General features: G+C 41.7%; 1 protein-coding gene across 1 annotated transcript; it reads left to right on the forward strand.

The window, feature by feature from the left end:
* The first annotated feature begins 15,468 nt into the window (after positions 1-15,468).
* On the forward strand, positions 15,469-17,779 carry LOC133958585 (uncharacterized). The gene is made up of 5 exons (XM_062393468.1): positions 15,469-15,605; positions 15,833-15,930; positions 16,774-16,959; positions 17,126-17,190; positions 17,465-17,779. The coding sequence occupies exons 1-5, from the start codon at positions 15,469-15,471 to the stop codon at positions 17,777-17,779; spliced, it is 801 nt and encodes a 266-aa protein (XP_062249452.1).
* Positions 17,780-22,127: the final 4,348 nt, after the last annotated feature.

Here is a 22,127-nt window from a genome sequence, read left to right on the forward strand (position 1 = left end):
AGTGGAAGATGGGATGCTGAGGAAAAAGGATACAGCAGCTTGGATGTTGGGAAGGTCAGCTGTCTGAAGAACCTCCATCCACCTCTCTGCTGTTCCTTTAGACTGCCAGGCTTCCTTCTCCTGAGTGAGGTGCTCCAGAAGACTGTTTGCAGATACACATTCTTCATACAGATCATCCATGGAGATGTTCAGCCTACCAGAAGAGTTGAAAAGTTGTCATTTACAGTGGTATAATGGGGGGAAATCTAATTGTATATATTCATAATTTTGTATACTACTTTAACTACCTATAGTTTAATTTATTTATTATTCTTTATTTATTTATCCATCTATCTATCAAGTATATGAACTGTTTGAATTTGTAAGATGTTGTATAAAAGATTGCATATGTGTGTATACTGTAAACTAAGTTTATGTATTTATATGTATATTATCTATCAATTGTATTTGTTTATAACCATCAATAATATTAAACATGGTCTATCACTACACTAGCAATTGTTTCATTCTTACCTGCCAACCAGGCAAAGCCGGTTGGTTATGTTCTCCATGTCATCAAAGGAGATCTTCCCAGATGCTAGAGAGAGGGGCTGCAGGTGGAAGAGCCAGTTTTCCTCTGAGAAGTCAAACCACTTCTCAATATAACTGATGGCATGGTTTAAGAAGGCTGTACATTCCTGCCTGGCAACATCAGCATCAGATGGTGAGAGACGCTGGAGCTTTTGTTTGGTTAGGTACCCATAGAACCTATCATCTCTTCTCTGAATTAGTCTTCTCCGGAAAGAGTCCATGATGGAGAAGAGGTCAACAGAACAGATGTGGTAACATTCTTCTCCAGCTTTTTCACCACCTCTTCAAACAGGGACAGAACATTATTACAGAAGAGGAGGTAAACTTCGACAATGTCTGCCTCTTCCTCAACTCCAGCAGCATCTTCTGTCAACCTCAACAAATCTTTCAGGCGCTTTGGACATTATTATTAAACTTTATACAGGCTCAAGGCCCACAGTATAAAAAGACAAAACATACAATCAATACATTATAGAGAAATATACAAGGAAAGAAGGGCTAAAAAAGGCACTCATACCAGTGTTCCCAGATCTTAGATGTGTACTTAATAGAGCTGCGGACAGGGTCTGTCATCAGATCAATTATAGAATTTGTTGGGCGGTCCAGCCGACTCATAAACTTAAAAATAAGGTTCCTCAGCAAGGCCATGAAGGTGGTTAGACCCATATTACAGAACAGCTCACTGGCTCTAGTACTCCTGGGTTTATGCAGGAGTAATCTAAGACAGTCATTATAGGCTACTTTAAGCTTACGCAAGCTCTCCTTCTTGTAATTCACCCAGAGTGGAGCAGTATAGAGAGGGGTGCAGTAGGCTCTAAACAAATGAATCTTTACATCAACTGTACAGTGGTGGAATTTTCTAACCAACATGTTAGCTTGGACATAGAGCAATCTCCTCTGTCTGAACATGTCGGCATCATCCTCTAACGTGTCTGTAATAATGTGCCCTAGGTATTTGGTACTATTGGACACCCCCAGAGTTTGCCCAGAGAGATGAAAGGCAGGAAACTTAATATCCATGTCATCCTTAGTCCTACAGACCATTACCAGGCTCTTTTTGGCATTATATTTCACATCAAAATCAACCCCATAATTAGTGCAGATGTTAAGCAGCTGTTGAAACCCACTGCTACTAGGGGATATTAAAGCTAGGTCGTCTGCATACATAAAGTGATTGACCAGAGAATCACCTAACATACAACCTGTTCTGCATTCTCCCAGCTGCCTGGAAAGGTCGTCCATATAGATATTGAAAAGGGCTGGGGATAATATACCCCCCTGCCGGACCCCGTTACCAACTTTAAAAGGGGTAGATAAGATGCTCCCCCATCTTACAATCATAGTCTGGTTCGCATACCAGTAAGCTAGGATACGTACTAAGCTACTGGGCACACCCCTAAGCTTGAGCTTATAAAACAGCTTAAAGTGGTTGACGCGGTCAAATGCTTTGGATGCATCAATAAACCCTATAAGCATAGTAGAGCCCTGCCTTCTATATGTGTCTATAGCCTCTTTCAGAGTGTAAATACATAGGTCGGTACTATGCTTGGGCTTAAAGCCAAACTGATTTTCAGTGGTGTCATCAAACCCCTACTCAAAAAACCCACCCTAGACCCAGAGGTTTTAGCCAATTACAGACCAATATCTAACCTCTCCTTCATTTCTAAAATCTTAGAAAAAGTGGTAGCCAATCAGCTGTGTGAGTTTCTCCAGGAAAATAATATATATGAAGACTTTCAATCGGGGTTTAGAGCCAATCACAGTACAGAGACAGCCTTGGCAAAAGTCACTAATGACCTTTTAATAGCCTCAGATCAGGGACTTGTGTCTGTCCTCGTTCTGTTAGATCTCAGTGCAGCATTCGACACAATTGACCATCAAATTTTATTACAAAGACTAAAACAGTTAATTAACATTAATGGAACCGCCCTTAACTGGTTTAAATCGTATTTTTCTGATCGCTCCCAATTTGTGCAAATTAATGATGAGTCATCTGTGCGCACCAAAGTTAATCATGGTGTTCCACAGGGCTCTGTGCTCGGCCCAATTTTATTCTCATTATATATGCTTCCACTAGGAAACATTATCAGGACACACTCGGTAAATTTCCACTGCTATGCGGATGACACCCAGTTATATTTGTCAATAAAACCTGAACAAAGTAATCAATTAACTAAACTTCGAACATGTCTCAAGGACATAAAAACCTGGATGACCCGCAATTTTCTCTTATTAAACTCAGACAAAACAGAGGTTATAATACTTGGCCCCAAACACCTTAGAGATGCATTATCTAATGATATAGCTGCACTAGACGACATTGCCCTTGCTTCCAATGAAACAGTCAGGAACTTGGGAGTGATCTTCGATCCTGATTTATCCTTTAATAGTCACTTAAAACAAATTTCTAGGACCGCTTTTTTCCACTTGCGTAATATTTCAAAAATTAGACATGTCCTTTCACAAAAAGATGCAGAAAAACTAGTCCACGCCTTTGTTACATCGAGACTGGACTATTGTAATTCATTATTATCAGGCTCCAGCAGGAAGTCGTTAAAGACTCTACAGCTTGTCCAAAATGCTGCAGCACGTGTCCTGACGAGAACAAAGAGAAGAGAGCACATTTCTCCAATATTAGCATCGCTACACTGGCTTCCAGTTAAATCTAGAATAGAATTTAAAATTCTCCTCCTCACCTTCAAGGCCCTTAATAATATAGCGCCTTTATACCTTAAAGAGCTGTTAATACCTTATAAACCCACTAGAGCACTCCGCTCCCAGAATTCAAGCCTACTTGTCGTCCCTAAATTCTCTAAAAGTAGAGTAGGAGCCAGAGCTTTTAGCCATCAAGCCCCTCGGCTGTGGAATAATCTACCACTTTCAGTTCGGGAGGCAGACACCATCTGTTCGTTTAAAAGTAGGCTCAAAACCTTCCTTTTTGATAAAGCTTATAGTTAGAGCTAATTAGTGCGCCAGAACGTTACTTGTTCTATTTTATGACACATGACACACGGAGCTTCTCTTTCCAGCTTCTCCTTCCTCTTCTCCATCCCTATCCCCCTTCCCCGGAATCCCTTTGCTTTATCACCCGCAGATCCAGGGCCTCTGTGGCCGCACCATGGATTACGGTTTGTGGATCGCGCACCGGGGGTCGCGGTGTTGGATCCAGTGTGGCGGATTCTGAGTCATGTGGGCTGATCGTGGTGCTGGTGGCGGACCCTGTGTCGCGTTGGCATTGGGCACGGGCGGTGGACCAGGACCGCAGTGGTGGCTTGTGATGGGTCCTCCTGGTGGGCGGCGGTGGACGGTGACTGAGGACTGAAGTGGCGTCTGGTCTGGATGGTGGATCATGGTCTAGATGGTTGCTGAGCATGGACTGTGCTTCATCAATGCTGCTAGAGACTTTGATTATTGATGATGTTCTCCTGCACGTGGCATCTATTGCACTTCTGTCCGTCCTGGGAGAGGGATCCCTCACATGTGGCTCTCTCTGAGGTTTCTACATATTTTTACCCTGTTAAAAGGGTTTTTTGTAGTTTTTCCTTACTCTTGCTGAGGGTTAAGGACAGAGGATATCACACCCTGTTAAAGCCCTATGAGATGAATTGTAATTTGTGAATATGGGCTATACAAATAAAATTTGATTGATTGATTGATTGGTGGTTATGTATTCACTTATCCTGTCAAGAATTAATCTTTCTAGCACTTTGGAGAGAATACTAGCAACTGCAATGGGTCTATAGTTCTCAATACTTCCAATCTTACCAGCCTTGTCTTTGATAACTGGGACAAGAACTACTGACAACATGGAGTCTGGCAATATGCCATGCATCACCATCCCGGTGATGCAGATAGATAGTAGCACAGCCAAGCTGGGGCCAGCTAACTTAAGGTGCTCTGCTGTGATGTTGTCCAGTCCACTAGCTTTCTTGTCTGCAAGTTGCCCTATAGCACTGAGAACATCATTGGGGTGAAAACAAATACTTTCCTCATCAATTTTGCCAACATGAAAAGGATTATATTTAATACTATTGAACAGCTCTGCATAATGCTGCCTCCAAAGGTCAGCTATTGCCACTACATCCGTTACCCCTTCTATACTGCAAGGAAGAGCTGCTTTCGCCCTATTAAGGGTTTTTACCTCTTTCCAGAAGCTAGTGATGTCATTTTTAAGCAATTTATTAGCCATAGATTGAGCACTCAGCACCTGCTCTTGTTTGTTTATGTAGCGCAGGGCATATTTATACTTTGCATTCATTTTCTTTTTATTATCAAGGTCAGGTCCCTGCCTGGGCCTTCCAGCTATTACCCAAGCCCTATGGGCTGCATTGGACTCAGCATGATGGCTAGCTACAAATTTATTCCACCCTGGTTTGATGTTCTTGGCCTTCCTGGAATGAGTGAATAAACACCTGCTAGCCTCAAGAAGAGCTCCAACTATATTTTTATACAAATCACACACACTTGCACCATGAGAGGGGTCATCACAGTTTACATTAGTGCAACATATGGCATTCATGGGCAGATGTACTTTACTCAAAAATTCATCGGACCTGAAGCAATATTTGAGGACATCATCATTAGATAGTTTTTCCCAATCTATCTTTTCTACGCTGTTGCCCTCATACTTAGCCAGCTTGGGAACGTTGTCCATATTTAATATCATGGCAATGGGGATATGGTCAGAGGTGGATAACCCATAACAAATCTCAATATTTTCCAATGAAGCATAAGCATCAACAGTGGACACAATGTGATCTAGCCACGAGATCGTATTCCATGCTTCACTAACATAAGTGTAACTTGTGTGAGGCAAGAACACTTTACTTGATATTACTAGTTTTGTGTCGCTAGTGAATCTTAACAGGTGTTTAGCAAACAGAGACTTATTATCTGATAGGTCAGCATTATAATCACCCAAAACATAAATGCAAGATGAGTCATTATATTCGATAAAGGATTGTACAAATGCAAGCCTGCTCAAAAATTGATTTCCATTAAAATTAAACTCTAGCCCAATGGCCCAGTCCACATTTAAATGTAAAACTTTAACCATGGAATCATATTTTGTATTCCATAGAATAGCCACCCCTCCAGCAATCCTACATCGGACAATTCTTGTGCTGAGGTCCGTAGTGGATTCACCCGCACCATGGAAGTCAGGGTGGAGAGAGTTAAATTTTTCCAAATCCTGTTTGGCCATCCAGGTCTCCTGAATGCACAGTACGTCACTATTGACTAACAGTGTATCCACAACCAGCCTCCTTGCCTTGTCAGCAGCAGTGTGACCCACTCTGAGGCCACGAGAATTGTATGATTCTGTGTCTTTCCCGTTGGGGCTGTCAGTTTCCTCGGACATCTCCGCCGACACCCCCGCGAAGCCAGCACCAGGGCACGACAGACCCCCATCCTCCTCATGACAAGAAATCCCTCCCGCCGCTCTCCAAGGCAGAATCACCCCACTTGTTGCTCCTCTTGATCGGTGAGGCTCGAAGTATTGTCTGATGACTGACCCAGCTGGCCAGAACTGGGGATCGTACATCTCCTTCCACTCGTTCCATTCAGCAGTAACACAGAAGGAGCTGAATCTGCTATGTGGCGTCTCAATTTTCCTGCACTTCACCTCGCGGTTCATCTTTCCTTGCAGGAAGAGACGGAGAGTGTCGGCATCAAGGTTCAACTTGAATTTCGTGGCGAACACACTGACCATCTTTGTTTTTACAGTGGACAGTTCCTCGTTATTAATCACCGCAGTTCCAGTAATCCCTGTCTTTTTCTGTCCATGTCTGGGTTTCTCAAAACGAGACTTTGCAGTAAACAGGTGAGCTGAGTTCTCTGACACCTCCTTCCGTTTGCGGCCGTCCCTCACCATAGTACTCCAGCTAGGGTGCTCCGTCTTCTCCGGGGCTCTTTCATTTCGCTGAGCAGGGGGCAAGCCCGGAGATTCACCTGTTGCCAACCACTCCACACCCTGTCTTGGGGCTCCGCGGACAGCGGGAGGAGGTCCTCCCAGCTCCACCACCGTCTCCACCATAGCCAAGCCCAAGCCCGGGCCCTGCGCATCAGGCTCGCCACCCAGCGGGAGTTCAGAAGGCCGAAGAGGAGCATGTGCTGCTGCCACGGAGGAGCCGCCGCCACCCGATGTGGGACCAGCAACACTGGGGTTTTTCACCACCAACAGTCGCTCATTAAGGGAGCCAGACACCTCCAGAAGTCCCTCACAGGCGGTTGCCTGCGAGGTAAGAGAAATCTTCAGAAGATCCACGTCAATATTAATCTGCTTAATTCTTCCGAGTAACGCTGAAACATCCACATGTTTGAATGAAACGGGAGGCAGTTCATCAATGTAATGAGACACAAATCTTGGTAGTTCCCCTTTCTCCTTGAACACAGCCAAACACATTTTGATGTGTATTTCGTCTTTCTTCTCTCCCCTGTGAGAGGACCAGCGTTTGCTATCAGGAAACAGCTCTGCCATTACAGCTTTGGAGGCTTCGATCCTTTGAGAACTGAAACTGGACTTAACTATCTTTATGATATTATCCTGATCAATTGTTCTCGACTTAATCAGTAGAAAATTCAGCAGTTCATCTTCAACTATTATTTCTCCATCCGTGGTGTGATAAATCCTAGGTTTAATGCGAGCAAACATTCCCTCATCACACCGGCGCTGCTGACCGTCAGCCATTTTGTTCTGACGGTCAGCAACTGCCCTTCTTCACCAATGCTGATGAGATAAGACTTCAGCGGGACCCAGTTCTGCAGCATGCGGGTGATTGCAGGGTTGAGTGACAGCCATCTTGTCACCACATGAATTGTGGCTGCCATAATTGACATTTGCGTTGTCAGCACTGAATGAAGAAACATGATCTAGGGATAGACCCAAGTTTTCAAGAGATCTTTTATTTTTTCCAGTATTCCTTGTGCAGACTCATCTGGATTTTCAATCAATCAATCAATCAATCAAATTTTATTTGTATAGCCCATATTCACAAATTACAATTCATCTCATAGGGCTTTAACAGGGTGTGACATCCTCTGTCCTTAACCCTCAGCAAGAGTAAGGAAAAACTACAAAAAACCCTTTTAACAGGGTAAAAATATGTAGAACCCTCAGAGAGAGCCACATGTGAGGGATCCCTCTCCCAGGACGGACAGAAGTGCAATAGATGCCACGTGCAGGAGAACATCATCAATAATCAAAGTCTCTAGCAGCATTGATGAAGCACAGTCCATGCTCAGCAACCATCAAGACCACGATCCACCATCCAGACCAGACGCCGCTTCAGTCCTCAGTCACCGTCCACCGCCGCCCACCAGGAGGACCCATCACAAGCCACCACTGCGGTCCTGGTCCACCGCCCGTGCCCAATGCCAACGCGACACAGGGTCCGCCACCAGCACCACGATCAGCCCACATGACTCAGAATCCGCCACACTGGATCCAACACCGCGACCCCCGGTGCGCGATCCACAAACCGTAATCCATGGTGCGGCCACAGAGGCCCTGGATCTGCGGGTGATAAAGCAAAGGGATTCCGGGGAAGGGGGATAGGGATGGAGAAGAGGAAGGAGAAGCTGGAAAGAGAAGCTACGTGTGTCATGTGTCATAAAATAGAACAAGTAACGTTCTGGCGCACTAATTAGCTCTAACTATAAGCTTTATCAAAAAGGAAGGTTTTGAGCCTACTTTTAAACGAACAGATGGTGACTGCCTCCCGAACTGAAAGTGGTAGATTATTCCACAGCCGAGGGGCTTGATGGCTAAAAGCTCTGGCTCCTACTCTACTTTTAGAGAATTTAGGGACGACAAGTAGGCTTGAATTCTGGGAGCGGAGTGCTCTAGTGGGTTTATAAGGTATTAACAGCTCTTTAAGGTATAAAGGCGCTATATTATTAAGGGCCTTGAAGGTGAGGAGGAGAATTTTAAATTCTATTCTAGATTTAACTGGAAGCCAGTGTAGCGATGCTAATATTGGAGAAATGTGCTCTCTTCTCTTTGTTCTCGTCAGGACACGTGCTGCGGCATTTTGGACAAGCTGTAGAGTCTTTAACGACTTCCTGCTGGAGCCTGATAATAATGAATTACAATAGTCCAGTCTCGATGTAACAAAGGCGTGGACTAGTTTTTCTGCATCTTTTTGTGAAAGGACATGTCTAATTTTTGAAATATTACGCAAGTGGAAAAAAGCGGTCCTAGAAATTTGTTTTAAGTGACTATTAAAGGATAAATCAGGATCGAAGATCACTCCCAAGTTCCTGACTGTTTCATTGGAAGCAAGGGCAATGTCGTCTGGCGCAGCTATATCATTAGATAATGCATCTCTAAGGTGTTTGGGGCCAAGTATTATAACCTCTGTTTTGTCTGAGTTTAATAAGAGAAAATTGCGGGTCATCCAGGTTTTTATGTCCTTGAGACATGTTCGAAGTTTAGTTAATTGATTACTTTGTTCAGGTTTTATTGACAAATATAACTGGGTGTCATCCGCATAGCAGTGGAAATTTACCGAGTGTGTCCTGATAATGTTTCCTAGTGGAAGCATATATAATGAGAATAAAATTGGGCCGAGCACAGAGCCCTGTGGAACACCATGATTAACTTTGGTGCGCACAGATGACTCATCATTAATTTGCACAAATTGGGAGCGATCAGAAAATTTGTTTTTCAAAGAAATCTATCACCTTGTTGACTACCCCATCCTCTGGCGTGAAAAACTGCACGGCCAAGGGAAACATCTTCTGATTTCCCTTATTCGAGGCATCAGTGTGAAGAGAGAATGGGAGTGGATTTCCACCACTTTTCAATTTTTTGACCACCTCCTCTATAGCCTTTGGAGACAGGACATCTGTGACAATTGCCTCAGCTTTTGTCCTCCCACAGGACATCTTCTTGGCAATGCTGGAGTCATTCAGTGTCCTGAGAACAGCTTCATAGCACATTCAGCGGAGTTATAGCTCAAACAATGCTTTACAGTGTGGTAGATATGGGCTACCTCTGCAGCAGTCACCTGTAAATTAGAAAAAAGAAGAAATGTTACTGTATATATGTAGAGTTTGTGTAGTATAGCAACTGCCTCTACAGTACAAATTATGCACGTTATATCTATCGGTTTGAACTTGTAAGAAATGTGTAAGGTTGTATATGTGTATTCATAATTTATACACACACATATATACATATATTTATCATGTTTGAATAATATTATAATATCTTTGTCCATATAATACTGACATCCATACTACCTGCTACTTTCCCATATAAAAAAACAAAAATCGTTCTTGCCATATCTGCCTCTGGCGTTGCCTGGTGGACAACAAATTGGTCTAGGGTTCCCCTAGTTTTGTTGTCCCTTATGCTGCGCATGTGCCCACCACTGGAAGCATGTTGTTTGAGATCATTCAGCCCACCATGGGCTACAGAAAAAGTGCGGCGACACACCATGCAGTGCGCTTTATAGACGTTGTCGCGCACATTTTCCACCCAGGTGTTAGCTTTCTCCCATTCCTCCCGGTATTTTTGCATCCTTTTCATTTTTTTTTTCGGAGGAGTACGAGTTGAAGCGCTGTTTGAAGCTGGACCACCGCGTAGAGCAGTGTCGGCGTCTGAGTCACGGTCGGCCATGCTGCTCTGTTTACGTCTACTATCTTCTGCGCGAGCAACAGTACCTCCTCGGCCAATGGGATGAGCGAATTCTGTGTCATCGTATAGGTGTGTGAATATGCTGTCAGTTCATTGGTCACAGAGCAGGACATTGCCTGGGAACACGTTTACCGTAAAACTTCATATAAAGCGCGTTGTTATTCATTTTCCATTGACATTTTACTGACCATTTTTTTAATCTCACAATAATACGGGACAAAGTGCGTCCCGTTTCAGCTCAATAAGGGACGGGTGCTTTTGTTTCTAAATACGGGACGATTCCGTTTTTCAAGGGACGGTTGGCAACCCTACCCATAGCTGAACTTCAAATGTTAATACTTAATAACGCTAAATAACTGAGAAATCCTCAGAGAGCTTGGAGGACTATTAGACCGCACAAATTTGGTCTTCTGAGAACAATGGCCAATTAGCTGGCAGATAATTGCGGGGCAAAACTGTTATGGTTGCAAATAGTTACAGGATGTTCGCACAGCTCATGGGCTCAGAGATGCTCAGTGTTACTGGGGAAGGTTTTACTTGAAAAGGGAGCACTGTGGCTACAGGAGGACGTTACAGGATCATGACAGTCGCTAAAACATAGTGTAACATCAACGGATGTATATATAAAAGTATAAAAGTATAACAGAGCCAGAAAGTCACAATACTGACTCAGCTGTGAAGGTTTTAGTAATATCCAGCTTAAGTTAAGCTTTCAATCATAGCAAATGATATGATTTTAAAACCTCTCATTGTATTCAAAATCAATCAAATCAGACTTTATGTTAGTATAAATGCAATAATAGAGCAATATAGTAAATAGAATTAATTAAAAAAAAAAATAGAAAACATTTGCCAAACATGTCAAATTAGATTCAATGTTCTGCACCATGCTACACAAAATAAATATCAAATATAATTATAAGATAAAAAAAAAGATACAGAGGATAATAGGTATTTATGGAATAAATGGATTATGTGTAATGTGTGTTTCCTGGTTCATAGTCTTGGGTGTCTTAAGACTTAAGGTCAGTAAATAGTCATTAGCGGGGACAAATTTCAGGAGAAATATCAGTGCAATGCAGATATGTCATACTTTTAGTTTTTTACGTCTGTGATGTTTTGGTTTAGGAGGGTTTTTATCTCTAGAGTAAATAGCTTTCCCTCATCTATCTGCAAGGACCCTGATGAACCCTCAGGACCCGCCTGCTCTGCAGACGCTACAACTGCAGGGCAGGAGAGTGAAGATGTGATATTATGTCATCACATAAATAAATCAATCATCATAGACCCATGAGTTCATGGGTCTATGATGATTGATTTAGCAAGTTATGGTTAATTAAAAAGTACGTACCACTACAACACAATGTCTAGACTTCATAGGAGGCTTCTTCTCACAGTCCAAAGATGTGCAGATTAGGCTCAGGTTGATTAAACCGTTTTCAGACGGTTGCTGCTGAGAATTGGATGCTGTTGTGATGCGTCCAAGCAGAGAACCCCCTCCTGCGTTTTGCATGTATGGAAGAGGCAACCTGTCTGAAAACGGTTTAATCAACCTGAGCCTAATCTGCACATCTTTGGACTGTGAGAAGAAGCCTCCTATGAAGTCTAGATGTCTCGGCCAACGGAGTCGAACGTCCGCACATGGCGGCCATCTTGCCACAGGCAGCTCGCCCACCCATAACATTGCGTTGTAGTGGTACGTACTTTTTAATTAACCATAACTTGCTAAATTCTCAACAGATTTTTAAATAGTTCGGTTTGTTACAAACATCAGAGATGTAGTTATGACACTGCATACTTATGAATAATTATGTTATTTTCAAAAAAATAGAATAATGTTCTATATAGGTACAAGATTTCCCTTTACAAATATACATCAATATTTTATTTTTATATTTAAAAAGTACATGTACCACTACCAACACAATATTATAGGTGGGCGAGCTGCCTGTGGCAAGATGGCCCGCCATGTGCGGACGTTAGACTCCGTTGACCGGAAACGCGGATGAGACATCTAGCCTTTATATATATATATCTATGGTTGTAACGCGTCCAAGCAGAGAACCCCCTCCTGCTTTGTGCATGTGGAAGAGGCAACCTACACAGCAAAATCTGTAGTGTTGTTTTTTCAGTGTTAATATTTTTGAGTTGGTGGGTGTTGATTTTGGAGTTGTTTTAACACCTGTAGTGATCAAAAAGCTCTGGGAGCGTTGTCAATCAAGCGAGTTAAATGTTAACACCTGTGACTAAGTTAGATTCACTTCAGGTGGAGTTGATCACAACATCCGGTTTGGACGCGCGCGCCTTTTTCATTTACGTCGGTTGGTGACAGGAGAAGACGGCCAAGAACGTGTGTGGATTTTACGGCTTAAACAAGGTAAGAACCGAATATATTTACTTCTACATGATGGTAATCGCTGTATGAAGTCGTGATAACATAATATGGGGTGTGAAGCGACTGAATTGTCATTGACGCTGGTTGAGGCAAGTGTCGTTTGCTGGCGACAATTGGTTGCTTAACTCAAAGTAAATTAAATGTACTAAGGTGACCTTAAGTGGATTATTATTATTATTAAATTATTTGTTTAGTCAAATGGTGGTGAGTGTTTTGTCAAATTTAAAACTGCGCAACGATGTGTGTCGCTGACGGCGGCGGCGTCGTCGTGGTTTAATCTCCGTTTAATCAGGCACGGACATCACCCGTTTATCATTCACACAAACCCACAACTCGAACTATCCCTGATATAGACCCACGTGTTCACAGTCACTGAAAATACACCGTTTGAAACAGGCAAGGCAAGGGGCATGCAACAGACAGAAGTGATGGATTTACGGCTCTTTGGAGGGAGTCGGAGCTTATGGCTCTATTCCTTTCCAAGAGCCCTTTAGTTATTTTTTACAATGTAAAGATGATAAGTAGCCACGAATGGCTACTCATGTGGCTATTTAAGATAAGATGTTAAATGAAAGACCCTCAAATAAATCGGTTCCCCTCGTTCATAAAGAGCTGTTAAAAAAAATCGGGTCGTTCGTGAACGTCACATCACGAGCAGGATGCAGAAATGCAGCGGACATCTCGCCGCCTGCTCCATGTTGGACGTTAAACACGTTACAATTCATAAGAGACTCGGTTTGTTTGTTTTGTTTTCTTTGCTTCAGTGATTTTTGTTGCATCACTTTCCTACAGAGAACACATTGGGTCCATCTCAAAAATGAATGCCTTGCACCTGATGAAGTTTAACACCACATTTCTCCACTTATTCTACAAGGTGCATTCTAAAGATGTGGCAATGTTGCTCAGGGTGAAGTACCAGAATACCAAGAAATACATCCGATTACTGTCAGGGTTCACCTTTTTGGATTTCATCGCTCAAGGTGAGTAGCCATTTCAAAGTTGCCCTCACAACAAATAAAAACAAGGATTTATGTATTTAGGATGGCTATTTAGGTTTTCAAAAATAAGCTTTGTATTGTACACACTGGTGTTGGTAATGACCAAAAGATAAAAAGTAGAGCTATTCAACATTTATATTCACAAATGCAAATCACTTACTGCACCTTAAAATCAGCATCATGTATCTTTTTTTTAAATCTGTTTTCATGATTATCTTCCTACAGTCAAATACAAGTTTGGGCTTCCTGATGCTACTGAACTTGATGCTTTTGATGAAACCAACACAGTAGTTGAGGAAGACATCTTTTCTGAACTGATAGAGGCCAGTTCGGATATATGCCTGACAGTGCGTGACAGAATTCCTGATGCTGGTAGGTACATTTCTGTTATCCATAAATCGCAAAAAAAAAAAGATATTGGTTTAGTCAACATCAGTGAAAAGTGAGGAGCAACTAACTTTTGATATTCATTAGAACACAATCATCATTTAGAATTGGCCAAATCAATCGGGGTATGAAAAAAAACTTCTGGCATAAGTCTATGATTATACTATTTTATTTCATGACAATAGCTGTGTTTAATAGGGTTAAGTGTAATCCTTTATAATGTAACTGTATTCTTTACTCCATCTTATTTTTCTGCTTCACAAATATAAGTTGAGATCTCATGTCTCTGCCTTGACTACTGTAACAAAGTAGATTATCAAAAAATTATATTTAAAAAAAAGATCTGTATCTAACTGCAAAAACGGTTTGAAAATGTGGGATCAGGTTTGATTCTTAACCAGTGTCTGGGCAACCACCAAATGCTACATTTTCAGCCATGTCAGTTATGTTTTATTTCTTTTAGACTTCTCTCCTTTAGATCATTCAACATCATCCTCCCTCACGGATACCAACACATCACTTTCTTCAAGAGACAATGACCCCTCTAGTCGAATAGAAAATGGGATTCCTATAGGCAGACGTACATCCAGCTCTGAAGTCAGACCCAGGCCTACCACAGAGGTTTCTGAGTCAGAGGCTGCAAAACAGGTACCCAAGGGCAGCATATGTAATTTACATTGTTGACCATCAAGTGTCATACTAAATGACAAATGAGTATTTGTGAAATTTAGAATGATTGTGTTGGAGCTATTTATTTAGTTGTAGTACTTAGTGCTGTTTAGTTTATTATTTTGTTTAGTGAGTATTTAGTTTTTTGGTTATTCTCAGTCAATTTGCTTGATTTCATTATGATTAGATTTCTATTAGTATTCTAGTTTATTATTTGTTTACTTTAGGTGTTTCTTGTTTATTATTTGTGTTTTGTTTCATTTGGGCACGGTAGGGGGGCACCTGAAGTTATATAGGTAGGCTGTCGGTAAGGGACCAGCATGCACCTGGGTGGGCAAATGTTTTTTTACCGGAGCGGGAGAGGCACAGGAATTTTCTTTGTTCTTTGTTTGCTCGCTGTTTGGTTAAATAAAACCACGCTTTTCGCAGAAACTGGACATCTGTTTGGACACTATGTTTTTCCCATCCGCGTACACCACAACCCATGGTGCAACAGTGGCCCTTTGATTAGTATAATTCGAAGTTTGATTTGATACGTTTATCTGTTTGACAATCGGCTGCTACAGATTGGGTTCGGCTAATAGCTCTGCACTTAGTAATCTAAGGCAGATAAGAAACAACATTGTTTCATCACAACAATTGGCTAGATTTTATTTGCTGAAATTGCTGATCCATTTTTATGTGTGAGAAACCCTCCTGAACCAGTGATTTTAACTTTTACTCTTAATTTTGTGGTATATTGTTAAAATGATTTTATCCTGAAACACTGATTTGTACACTGAAAACTTTATTTTCTCTTACACGAATAGATGGTAAAAAATGCCTTGCTTTGCAAACCGGGGGGTGAGGATGTCATCGAAGAGTACAAGGCAGAAAAGTCACTCACTCACCGCACCCGGAGAAAGCTTGTCAACTTATTGGCTAGCCATATGACTGAGAGCCATGGGTGAGTGTTAAGTGAATTGTTAGATTGTAAACATTATATTAAGAAAGATTCAAATTAATTTTCAAAATACATTGCATTGAATTAACATAGTAAGTGGGGCATTTTTCAGTTGTATGTTTTTGCATTTTAAGAATATGGTCTTTACTTGTTTATATCAGCAGTATCATCAGATAACATCTATTGGGGTTTGATGCAGTATTAGCTGATGTGGAATGTTGCTTCTAAAGGAGGATGCCTTCCCGTAAACATAAGGAGAAGTATGCCCTGGGAATCATAACACTCTTTCCTTCACTAAAGGATCCCTTTTCTCCAAAAGGCTATTTAAGTTTAAAAAATGATTACTTCCAGAAAACATACCAGTTTTACTGACAGTGGTTTTGGGATTTTAGTTAAAATGATTGCTGCATCACAGATACTTATCAAAAGGGTGTTGACATTCCTACATTCTTGTATTTGTAAAAAATAATTGACACCATCTACGTCTAACAAAATAGTTGAAACTTGAATATGTTACAAAGTTCAACTCTGCCATAAAGATTGACATTAGGATGCAAAATGACATCAAATGAGTGAAAATGCTCTGTCTTGCAGTCAAAATGAATTCGGTCAATAGGGTACTACACATGCATTAGAAAATGGCAAACCTACTTTAAAGTGATTGTCCTTTTAATACTGTTACCACATTTTTTGTAAAATAAATTAAGACTTTTGTAATGATGTTTTGTAAATATCTTAACAGGAGCACTTCTATGATGCGGAGAAAGGCACTGGATATTTAGCATGGCGCCTTAAGACTATGTCCAGGAATACGGTAAAAAGACCAGCCAAGACAGCTACAGTGGCTCAAGAACAAGGACCAAAGCGGCGAAGATTGGCAGCAACTTTGCCTGAGCAGCTTGATGGAGATGCCTGCAGAGAAGCCATATCATTTCTCACTCACTCTCAGGATGAAGCAAGTGTGTTTCAGAAGATGAAGATGACCTTTCAATATCGCCAAGACCTAGTGCATGACCCACAGAGAACCACAAATGTCTTTAAAACATTTCCACGGTTTTTAGATGTCAAAGGACTGGTGAGTTGTCCATTTAATTTATTTACACTTCATTGTTTTGTTGCTTGAATGTACAATACACTGACCTTTTTGAATTGTATGTATTTATATGCTTAGATGATCAACAGCTGAATCAAGACTTCCTTCTGCTGTTTGGAGCTGAAACAGCCTCCAAGATGCTTGAGAAGTGGGACACAACTTTCAGGTCCAAGGTTATCAATGAGGCCAAACATCTGACTCAGTCAATTGAGCTCAGCCAACTTCTAAAAGCTGCTGAGAAACTGACAGAGACTGATGACACCAGTAAGCTAATCAACATAATTTATTTTTGTTCCTAACAGCAAGTGCTGGTTACTTTGTGCATTCTAACTTGATACTTATGGCTTGTTTCACCTAATTTTCCTCCTGATAGCCTGGGACAGTGACATGGCTTCTCTGCTGCTGCTCCTTCATGTCCTGCCACCCACAGCTGGACGGAAGAGGACCAAGATAAGCCCCAGTGATGCAGTGGACAAAATGTTGCACTTTCACAAGGTATGCATGTCTTTTTTTTTTTTTTTATCCAATTAGCCAGTATTTTATATGTATAAACGCAATTTGAAATTACTTGGAAAGACATAGTCAAACAAAAGGACTAAACTGAACATCTTCACGTTGGCTACAATTCCTCAACAGCGAGGACTTCTTTGACACACACACACACACAGAGCGTTTGCCATGGCTTGTTTAACAACTCAACTTTTCTGGTGTACAGACCCAAGCAGGCGAAAACTTGACAGTGTAGGATGTTGTATCTTTCTGTTTTCAGTCATGCTGCAGCTTGGATGAACACCTTCGGAGAAGAGATGGTAGACAACCATACATCCTTACTGTTGGTCGAACCAGGAACAGGATTGACACTTTCTACATTGTTGTGGACAAACAGCTCATCCCTTGCCAATCCACTAGCTCGTTGGGTGCATTTGATGAACTGTTTAAATCCCACTACGTCTTCAACCTGTCGTACGATGAGTACCTGGGCCAGGTCTTCACCTTCGTTCAAACAACAGTCTACAATATCGATGTAGCAACAACAAATGAGTCTCCCAGAGTTCGTGAGTTTCGTGCTAAAGTCTTCAACTAAAGTACTTAAATGTTTAAGTGTTTCATTTGTCAAGCTGTGCATGTTCCCTGCCAGTCCTTGATCTCTCATCTAAGACTTGATCACAGTTTTTATCCTAGCACCAGGTTTAAGTTAGTTTGTGCACAAGATCGTTGTAGGCGTCAGTTTTCAACATATTCAGGTTTCAAAAAACATTTAATTAGTTCTCATGAGAACGATTCATGTCAAAGTGGAGATGCAGCAAGGCCACAGTCATTTCAAACTAATTTCCACATGCTCCAAGATACCTCAGAAGTTGCTGGAAGTGCTTCAATTATTGCTAAACTACAAGGAAGTGGCATAGCAAATAGTGTTGTCTCATCAGTTGTTGGTGATTTGGAAGAACTTGCTAGTGGACTGCACTCTCAGGTTAAGCAGCAAGTACTGTCTGCTGTGCCTAAAGATAATCCTGTAAGAGCTACATTGGAAAAAGATCTGCAGACTTTTGAAAACCCATTTATTAACTTCAGTACTGAAAGTAAAACTGCTTGGGGAAACTTGTATATCAAGACCTGACAGATACGAAGACTTTTGTGATGGAAGTTATTCTAAGACACATCCATTGTTCTCAAAACACCCAAATTCTTTACAAATCCAGTTGTTTTATGACGACTTTGAGACTGCTAACCCACTAGGTTCAAAACGTGGTTTTCACAAAATAGGTGCTCTCTATTTTATCCTCAGAAATCTGCCACCAAAGTTTAACTCTGCATTGATGAATATTCATTTGGTTGCATTGTTTCACACTGAAGATTTGAAAAAATATGGCTTAAATCCTATTTTAGAGCCACTGATTAATGACATCAAAACACTTGAGAGTTGTGGCCTTGATTTGCCATTTTCTGCAGAAAAAGTCCATGGCACTATATGTCAGATAACTGTGGACAACTTAGGGATGCACGCAATTCTGGGATTTACAGAACTGTGTCGCACGCTCCACCTGTGGGCGCGCGACACAGTTTAAGAATCACTGCATTTGGGACCCAGAGGTGAACTGTCCCCCATGTCCCCTCCCCTTCCCCCTTCTCACACAGCATCAAGCAGGGGCGATGCATTTGCCAATTCATCACACAGTGATATGATAGATAATAGAAAACCGCTTCGCTGGCGGCTGGCCAGATGACGTGATCGTGCCGCCCCTTTTTTTTTACGTGTATTATGTGACTGACTGGCTTGTTCGTCAAGGGTGGGCCCAGCACCCCAAAGCCCGCCCATAGCGCCGGGTCTGAATTTGTCTTGTGGTGGAGGAGTGTACGTGATCGCAGTAAACATGAAACGATTTCAAAGTGGCAGCGACAAAAGAAAGAAGAAAAGGGAGGAGGAGAAGTTAAGGGACAAATTACCTTAGCTAACACAGTTTTTCCAATCAAAGAATTTGTCCGTGGAAAATGACATATCTGATAATGTTTCAAGTGATGCTGGGCCAAGATTAGCTATTGCTAGCAGCAGCAGACACACAGCCACTTCACCACCAACTAGCCCTGCCTGCCTTGCTTCTAAAAACAATGAGCCATCATCTTGTACCACAGCTGCCCATATCCCTGACACTGACACCTGCACTGAGAATGCACAGGATACTGCCATGGTCATCATCCCTGCTCAAGCACAGCTGGATGATAGGGAGAGCAGTGATGTCAGCAATGTGAGTAACCCCAATGATACAGTGATCAGTGAAGACCCAGCATTATGGCGTGAAATAATTACAGATAGTGAGAGAATTGAAATTGTTAGAAGAGGACCAGTACAAATTTGAAACTTTAATTACCCCCAAAACACAGATAACCCGCCAAGGAGATTCAGGATTGAAAACTTTGAAATGAAAATGAAAAATGGGGAAAAAATTACAAGGAAGTGGCTAGTCTACTCGACCAGTGCTGATGCAGTTTATTGTTTTGCATGTCGCATCTTCGGGAAAACCAAAATCTCACTCAGCACCAATGGATTTCGTGCATGGAAACATGTCGGAGAACATCTCAGAACTCATGAGCGCAGCAGGGAGCACATAGAGAATATGGATAATTGGCACCAACTTTTGGCAAGATTGAAACTTAACACCACAATTGAACCAAGAGCTGATAAATAAGGAAATTGCCCAATTGAAAATGGTGCTGAGGAGACTCTTTGCCATTGTATGCCATTTGGCTGAACGGAATTTAGCATTTCGAGGCCACACTGAACACCTGTACCAACCCAGAAATGGGAACTTCCTGGGTCAGGTTGAATTAATGGCCCAATTCGACCCAGTGATGAATGAACACTTGAGGATAATCCAAAACAAGGAATACAGAGATCATTACCTCAGCAAACAGATACAGAATGAGATAATATCTCTAATTGCAAAAAAGACCACAGATGCTGTTGTGTCTCTGATAAAGAGAGCCAAGTACTTTGCTGTCATAATGGACTGTACTCCAGACAACAGCCATACTGAACAGCTTACCCTTGTAATGCGAATTGTTAACTGTGCAGAAAATGTGGGTATTTCCATTGAGGAGCATTTTCTTGGCTTTGTTGATGTCCATGACACAACTGGGAAAGGACTGTACAAATCTTTCACGGACCAACTGACCAAATTTGATCTTGACATCGGTGACTGTCGTGGGCAGGCATACGACAATGGGAGCAACATGCAGAGTAAGCACCAGGGTGTACAGAGGAGAGTGCTAGACACAAACAAGAAGGCCCTGTATGTGCCATGTGGTAGTCATAGTTTAAATTTGGTTATTTGTGATGGGGTACAGTCATCTAGACAGTCTGTGAACTTCTTTGGTGTCCTCCAGAGATTGTACAACTTGTTCAGTTCCTCTGTGCAACGGTGGGAGATTATGCAGGAACATGTAGTGATGATGACTGTCAAAAGTTTGTCTTCAACCAGATGGGAGTGCAGAGTGGACAGTGTAAAAGCTCTCCAGTACCAAATGCCTCAGTTTGTGGCAGCGTTGGAGGCACTCATTGACCATGCCATGTAATTGATGTTTCTTTGTTTAATTGTATTTTATCACAAAAAAGAAAAGCACTTTTATTCATGAATGTGATTTAACAGGGGTAAAAGACAAATATTAACCATATATACTGTTTATATTGCTTGTAATTGGGATAAAGTTAACACCTGTTAAGCATTTTTTACATATATTGTTGTAGCTGTATTGATTGAAAGACTGAATAATGCCTAGGCTCAACCAGACCCACAAACATTGGCCGGGTGACCAAAACATGAACACCACACAAGGGTTAAGCCACACATTTGTCAGTTGTGTCTTAACAGACAGACACACATAAGCACATACTCTCTTGTGGGGGGCTGAGGGCTACAGGCTTGCGTAGTCAGTCACCTGTGAAGGCCGTCATCATTTACCCCTGAACCAGCACGGTGAAATGCGCCTCCTCACTCTTTTTATATTTGTATTATATATTTGTATTATTTTTTAGAGCTTACTATTTTGTCTGCCTGTGTGTGCATCTGTATAAAGTCCAAAAGTTCTTGGGGATGCATGACAATTTGCATGTGTATGCTGGGGGGAGCCATTCTGAAATCTCGCCTCGGGCGCAAACATTGCCAGGGTGGAAGAAATGAGACAAGAGCTAAGTCATATCTCAAGTTTGCTTTGTGTGTCATGTCCGTGTGTGTGTGTGGTCCAGGTAATACTCATGTTGTGGTGACCTGAATCTGTTTACACAGTTTCATTAAGGGAACAAAAACGCAAGTTCCCATTATGGAAATCATTACATTTTTAAGGTATAGACACACCCATTTGAATTGTTCATGTTAGGTTATGGTTAAGTTTAAGTTAACATTGGGATTAGAGTTAGGCACTTAGTAACTATTGTTAAGGTTAAAATAAGTGTAAGGGAAATTTATGTAAGTCAATGTAATGTCCAATAAAGTAATGGAAACACAAGTGTGTGTGTGTGTGTGTGTGTGTGTGTGTGTCTGTGTGTGTCTGTGTGTCTCTGTCTGTGTGTGTTTATGTAGTTGTACTTTGTACTTTTTAAAGATCATTTTGAGCATAAACCATACAGAGTGAGGACATTTTTGCAAAGGGATAACATTTTGTCCGGTCCTCGCGTTTTCAAAGTCTGGTTTGACGGTTAAGACTTGGTGTGAGGGTTAGAATGAGCGTAAGGTTACGCATTTAGTTGTGATAGTGAAGGTGGGTAAGGGGCTAGGGCAGAGGTCTTCAACAGGGGTCCGTGACCCCTAGGGGGTCCGCCCACAGATGGAACAAATGCATTCCCCAAATGTATGAAATGGACATAGTCATGGATTAAATGTACGGATACAATAGAAGTGATGTTACTAATGCTCCTTATTTTTATTCCACCGTAATCG

The sequence above is a fragment of the Platichthys flesus genome, chromosome 8 (genome assembly GCF_949316205.1).
Source record: "Platichthys flesus chromosome 8, fPlaFle2.1, whole genome shotgun sequence".
Taxonomy (NCBI): domain Eukaryota; kingdom Metazoa; phylum Chordata; class Actinopteri; order Pleuronectiformes; family Pleuronectidae; genus Platichthys; species Platichthys flesus.

What these genes read in the sequence shown, in the direction of transcription:
- LOC133958585 (XM_062393468.1), top strand. Translation starts at nt 15,469, where the DNA reads ATGGTAAAAAATGCCTTGCTTTGCAAACCGGGGGGTGAGGATGTCATC. An exon ending in CATATGACTGAGAGCCATGG is followed by an intron (nt 15,606 to 15,832) that starts GTGAGTGTTAAG and finishes TTGCTTCTAAAG; the next exon opens with GAGGATGCCTTCCCGTAAAC. An exon ending in AAATGTTGCACTTTCACAAG is followed by an intron (nt 17,191 to 17,464) that starts GTATGCATGTCT and finishes TTCTGTTTTCAG; the next exon opens with TCATGCTGCAGCTTGGATGA.